A 7252-nucleotide genomic window follows, 5' to 3' on the forward strand; every position below is an offset into this window, starting at 1 on the left:
AAGCATTAATAAATAAACTGTTCATCCACAATCCATCACTGATGTAGCCTAATGTTGGCCAACTAAAATAGTACAATATAAAACCAGAGAAGGTCGGCTAAGACCACATGATAGCTGATGATTCGAGTAACTCAATAACTGAAGCAACAAACGAGAGGGAAATCCTCCATGGAAAAAGTTCAGGGGATCCATTAAAACAGTCTGTTCCTTCCAAGACAAATGTAAGGGACTGTGGAGTGACACAGCTTAAGAATACTCTCACTTTTCATTTTGTTCTAGAATCTCTGAAAAGGTCAGAACAAACGCAATACAAGAACGCTTTCACCACAGTCCAGTTAACATTAAAAATCCTGCTCTTCAAAAAAGAACAATCTTTGGCTTCACTTCTTGAAGGAATAGTTCTGTTCAACAAATCAGTTGATCCAGTTAACAAAAATGATCCCTTTTTTAAGTTTGATTCACTGACTCCAAGTCAATGATTAAACTTGAGATTAAAGGGGTGGTTCGGGATTTTTGACATCGGACCTCATTTTTAAGTCAGCCTGGTTGTTATTCATCAGTGGAGACATTTTTAAAAAAAAAATATCCAGTCCTTATATTTGGATAGTTAGCCGATGCTAGGCTAGCGCGAGTCAAGGGTAGATGTTAGCCAGCCATTAAAAACCGTTTTACCGACTCCACAGTGCACCAAACGCAAATCAATTATAACACTAGACTATCGATGCAAATGTCCGTTGAGAGAATAATGTTAGAAATCAAACTAACCTTTCATCACATTGCATTAGTTATAATTTGTTCCCTGTAATCATAAGCCTTGTCTACAGCAGCAGCGGAGTGATATTGATTACCTAGGCAACCGAGTGAGCCGGTACACACATGTACTGCACACACTGTAGTGCGCTTCTTTTCTGTGTTTACTTTTTGCCGCATTACTAACTGGAGCAAAGTAAAATTCCGCAGCTGCTGAGAAACTAGTTCCTTTGGGATCATTGAGATGAAAGGTAAGTTTGATTTCTACCATTATTCTCTCAACGTACATTTGCATCGATAGTCTAGTGTTATAATTGATTTGCGTTTGGTGCACTGTGGAGTGGGTAAAACGGTTTTTAATGGCTGGCTAACATCTACCCTTGACTCGCGCTAGCCTAGCATCGGCTAACTATCCAAATATAAGGACTGGATAATTTTTTAAAAAAAATGTCTCCACTGATGAATAACAACCAGGCTGACTTAAAAATGAGGTCCGATGTCAAAAATCCCGAACCACCCCTTTAAGCTTTTGAAGCTTGAAAGCATTAGTACCCAATTATTCTAACGGCATGGAAAAGAGCAACCGCTATATTACTCAAAAAACATCTTCTTTTGTGTCATATGGGTTTTGAACAACATGAGGATATCATTTTTATTCAAGGACAAAACAAGTTTTTGATTCAAAGTCTAATAAAACATAAATGCGAGAGCTCAAGCACTTCTATTGCTGCACAATGTCTATTGTCTTTTCTTCTGAAAATCTGTCAGCATACTTTTGGTTTTGGAAGCCCTGAGCTAAAGGACGGACCAGTCACTGCACTTACAAACCCATTCAAAAGCAAGTCTGGGTTTCCTTTCATCATGCTAAAGGGGACATAAAATGGAAAACAGGCCTTTTCTTGCTCTTTTTAAATACGAGTCCGATGACCATGTAGACCTATGATTATATTCATGCAAAACTCATTTCAACACAGACTATTTTGTGAAACAAATCTGCAAAACCATCCCGTTTAGAAATCTTTGTGGCTATGGCGTTATTTTGTATTCACATTTACAACAGCTATTCTAATGAACTAATGTGTGAACTACGCTGGTATGCTGAGATTAGCCAATCATAACAGAGGCCATTACATCCAGAAGTCTTAAAGGTACAGTAGGGAACTGTTCTTATTGCTAACTCAAACTTTCTGGGGAAATGTTTTTAGATAAAAACTGAAAGAGTTGTCGGAAGCTTAGTGAGGGTGACTTTGAAGTCGAGCGACTGTGGTGTAGTTTCGTTTATAGCCTACCTTTAGCTTTCACTTTTGGTGACTGTATTTAGGCTTCCAAATTCATAAAAGTTGTGTTCAGATGTGATATTTATCTTGATTGCCAAAACGTGTAGTAGTAAAAGTCATAAACTTTTGTTGATCACAGAGCTTGTTTTTTAGATAAAAAAACCTATTGGTGATCCCACAGTGATGTGAACTGCTGTTTGGCCTACAAAGTGACGTCATACCTGCACCACTCTATTCACCAGCAACACTGGCTCAACCAATGTTGTGAGTTTGGGGCGGGACGATCAGTTTGAAAGGGAATGGACTGGTTCCATTAGAAGACGGTGTTCGAAAACAACCATTATTTTTGCAATTCTGTTTAGTGGGACAGAAATCACACACTTCATTAAAGCCATTTTCTATATAAATGACAAGCCGCCACTCAACCCGAACGTTCTGGGATCTATCAGTTAACAGGGAGGCGAGCACTAGCATGGTAGATGGGGTCAGAGTGGAGTTTAACCTGAGGCACTGGAGGAAGGGTTGAGCACCAACGGGCTGGTGGACAGTGTGGTCAGGACGGTGGCAGCCATCACTTCTTTATCAGCATGACCAGAAGGCCTCCTGTTAAAAGAGAGAGAGAAAAGAGGTTTAAAAGACCCGGATCAGCTGAAACCAATTACGTCAAGCAGACCCAGATGTTTAGCGCACTCTCACACCAACATAAAACATCACACATTTGTTAGGTGGGTTGCGCGGCCCTGCATCGCTCTCTTTCTCTCTCTGCCTAAGCGGCGTTCTCTCTCTTCCCACAGTAAACACTTCTCTCGGCCGTATCGCAGCTCCCTACTGTGCTGAACTCATCACGGGTAATGGAAAATTCCAGCGCTGTAATAAACACTAACGCTCGGCCTCTGGTGTATGCCCACACAGCACAGCTCCATTATCAACTGTATTTATTCAGCGTGTGTGTGGGAGAGAGTTTACTCGTGTTTGTAAATCAACACCAGGATTTAGTGTGCAGTTGAATGAAATGCTCTGTTTACTGTTTAGTGCCTTGCTCACAGGTGAGACTCAACTGTGAGCTGTGTATTTATATGGTACACGCATGATTGATGGATGTTATATTGGATTGCAGTGAAAGGGAGAGGGAAAAAGGGAGGGAATGTGGGAGAACAGAGAGAGGAGAGGGAGTTAGCAGACACTACATTTAAATATTTATGCAAATTAACAAATGTTTAAATACGATTACTGTACATGATGAGACTGATGCCAATGCAAAAGTGGCATATTGGTTCAACAAACACAACTACACAACATTAAACGTGATACGATGTCAGAAATGTGTCTCTTAATAATAATGTAACCTTGTACAAAGGGATCACTGCTGCCAGGCCATTAGATGGCGATGAAAAACTATAGACTGAACATGTAACACGCATGTGCATGACATTATCGTCTTCAGAGATTCACGTTTTTGTTGTTTACACGGAGACCTTTTTTAAAAACTTGCACTTGCACATTTTCAAAACGTAGCGTTTTTCAGGCACCCAAAACGCTGTTGTCGTGTAAACCAAAAAAATCAAGGACCACTATGGAAAAAAGTTAATGCAACTTTATTGTGTTATCCTTGGCAAAGAAGTTGTAACAATATTGTATTGCTACTTTTATGTCAAGTAAACTCAAACTCAAACCTCAACGAACGGCCAAAACGCATAAAAAGTTTGACGTTTTTAGTTGAAAACGGTGTCGTGTAAATACAGTTGTCAATCCAGAAATTTTGCAGTGTATTTAGCAGCATGAAAAACTAAACTTGTATTCAAAGTCTCTAGACTTTTTTTCCATTCCACTGACCTGCGTTTTGCATTTTTAACAGCAAAAACACGTTCTGTGTGAACCGTTGCTAGGTTGTCTAAAGCGTTCTAGAGTGCAAGCATACTGAATTATGCACCCGTTATAATTCAAAATGCAGTTAATTTTTGGTAATTGAAATAAAGCTGAAAAAAATATAAATATTAGATGAAAAACGTAAAAATAAAAGAAAATTAGAAATGTTGCCTCGGCAACTAACTGAAATAAATACAATTAAGTTGAAGTACCTAAATTAATAAACTAAAACTAAAATACATCAAAGCAAAATAGAAGTATTAAAAAAACTCAAATTAATACAATAGTACAAAACAAAATTACTAACATTTAAACTAAAAACAAAATAGAAAAATTAAAGCTAATTCAAAATATATACTATATTAGTATATAAATAATACTCATATAAAACTGTATGGAACCAATAATGTGAATGTCCATATCTGACTGAAGATTATCAGTAAATAATGATTTAAATTTGGGTCTGTTCATCTCACAAAGTTACTGTTTGACTATATATATAATGCAAAAGTCACATGTACCACTTTTATGTTTTGTTTTATATATATATATATATATATATATATATATATATAGTTTGATATATATGATAAAAATATGTGTCTAGATTATATATATGAAGAGTTCAGATGCAAAAGCCTCTAAGTGCCATCTGAAATTTTCTTCTAGAATGATCATTTTTATCAAGCTTGTAGATTTAAGTTCAATAATTTCACTTAGATGGCAATGAAAATTACCTATTAATTGTCATTTAAGTGAAATTACTGACCTTAAATATATGAGCTTGATAAAAATGACCATTCTAGAAGAAAATTTCAGATGGCACTTAGAGGCTTTTGCATCTGAACTCTTCATATATATATATATATAATCTAGACACATATTTTTCCCACAGAAAAAACAACAGCATGAGAGTGGATGAATGAAATGTTCAAGTTTTTGTTGGGTGACCTACTCCTTAAAAGTCAATTACCTATTTCAACATTTGTAATTATGTAATCTTTTTTGAGAAAAAGAGATTTGAGGGTTATAGAGCTGCTCTGGTAATGAGATTCTTCCCTCCATCTGATCTGCTCCACCCTGAACACAGCAGCACTGATCTAAGAACAGAAACCGACACAATGCTAAGCTGTGTCTCTGTGTTATATAATAAAAAAAATCCCACTCACACTCCCTCGTATTCCCTCATATTCCAGGCTTTTACCCCCCCCCCCCCCCGCCCCACTCTGGCAGCCCAACCAGAGCAAACTGGTTTGGAGTCGCTCTGAAAGCCAAGCCCAGATACTTGGCAGGGCTGTCAAACTTTTTTTCCTTTATCTGGGTCAACTTCCAAAAATCTTTCTATCGCTGCAAAAAAGAAGAAGAAGAAGAAAACAGAGGAGAAAAAAAAAGAAAAGCAAGCAGTGGATTAGAAGCAGACAGAATAAGGAACATAAATAAAATATGAAGGTTTTGCCTCGTTTTTAGAGAGAAGAGAGAGAAATGGCAGAGACAGATTTATGCGGAAAGAAACCGCACAGTTTTGGAAAAGAGGAGAGGAGAAACTGCTTCTAGAGGCGAAGAAATGACACACATTATAGATGAGGGCAGTATGCTGGCTTTATTACTCTGTGTGTGTGTGTGTGTGTGTGTGTGTGTGTGTGTGTGTGCGTGTGAGTGCGTGTGTGTTGCTTTCAAATATAATTTGCTACATATATGTTCTTATGTAATACCAAAATTCAGCCTCGGAGACATAAGCCACATCCAGTGAGTGTTTTGATCTAGACTGTCAGAAACAGAACTTTCAAACAAACCTACATATTCACACTGAACAAATGCATCACACACACATTTAATTAGCTATCTAAATTAAGACTAGATAGACTGTGTTTTTATGGAATTCATTATAATTACTACATGACATATTTGCATTATGCATACAATACATAGTTTATTGCATTTCATAACATTATTTACTCTATTTATGAATAGTTTCTGCAAATGAGAATGTCTCTAGACTAATTGCAGTTATTTTTAATGTTTAATTGAACTAATTACATAAATTTACCAATATATCTACACAGGGATTATGCTTTTATTGTTGCTGAAGAAAAACTTCAGAAATCATTCTAATATGTTGATTTGCTGCTCTTATTATTATAATCAATATTTTTGTGAAAACCATGATACATTTGTTCAGGATTCATTAATGAATGGAAAGTTCAAAAAGCATTTATTTGAGATAAAAATATATGCATCATTGCTGAATAAAATTTGTAACATACTAATAAAATTCGTCAGATTTAGCCAACTTCTAGTGACTATTTAATCAATTTAGCACCAAAAAGTGAATCCACACACTCAAAATGATTTGGTAAAGAGAGCGAGCGGGAGGATATCACAGACTCAAGCAGATTTCAGCAACAACACAGTTTTCTCTGAACGTTTCCCTCCCACTCTGTTTCTCTCACACTCACACACGGCCTGCTTTCCTGCCTTCCCGCTTCTCCACGCTTTTCCCGAAAAAGCTCTTTATCACATTCAGCTGCATGATTCATACTTTACCATATTCACACATACACACACACACACACACACACACACACACACGCGCACAGAGGGACTTAGTAAATCTGTGAATGTGTATGTGTGTCTGTATGATAAATCGGACTTACTGGAACCTAGATCGCAGTGTGTGTGTGTGTGTGTGTTACTGTTATCAATGAAGCCACATGCTCTAATCACTCTACTCAACACATCTGCAGGCCTGTGTAACACTGTGTCTAGATTTTAAGAGAGCAGAACGACATTAGACAACTCTCTTTACACATTAAGCGGTCAAGTTTGCTCGCATCACGGTGGTCATTAGCAAAGCGGACACTGTAAATGTGTGTGTCCACAACATCGACCCAAGGACATCTAAACGAACCGAAAAGAGGACGTGATGTCACATGATTCGAGCCTAAAAAGGACAGAATGCTGAAGCATATCTTTTTTTCTCGTCTCAGTCGTGATGTTGCCATCACAGTTCGGTCCAGGCGTTTGAACCGCAGGCTCACACTGTGTGTGTGTGTGTGTGTGTGACGGACGATTTCCTGACGCTGTTTTGACTCCTTTACACGTTTTATGAGCTCTTCACGAGTTCTCAGCTGGTAAAAATACCATCATATGTACACACATACACCAAGCGCATTGAGCCCGTCTCACGGCATTGTTTGGGATGTTCGTTAAGTTCCGAAAATGTATCATTTTCTTTTTTGGTCCGGACCAAAAGACCCAAGAGAACCGAACTACAAGTGTGACCAAGGAGCTTACCGTAAACGACTCCACTAAGATTTATGATTCCCGTGTTCTGACCTCATAAGTGCTCATACCAGTAA

The 7252-nt window shown here is 37.8% G+C and overlaps 1 protein-coding gene across 2 annotated transcripts in view; it reads right to left on the reverse strand.

Annotated features, from left to right (window-relative positions):
• slc2a4rg (SLC2A4 regulator) overlaps window positions 1–7252 on the reverse strand; it is a 74085-nt gene that overhangs the window by 32273 nt on the left and 34560 nt on the right. For both annotated transcript variants that reach the window (XM_081386948.1, XM_081386949.1), the window contains exon 3: window positions 2530–2630. In XM_081386948.1, the coding sequence (XP_081243074.1) occupies window positions 2530–2630 (101 nt within the window). The remainder of the gene's footprint in view (window positions 1–2529; window positions 2631–7252) is intronic.

This window comes from Scardinius erythrophthalmus (assembly GCF_964197995.2).
Source record: "Scardinius erythrophthalmus genome assembly, chromosome: 15".
Lineage (NCBI taxonomy): Eukaryota > Metazoa > Chordata > Actinopteri > Cypriniformes > Leuciscidae > Scardinius > Scardinius erythrophthalmus.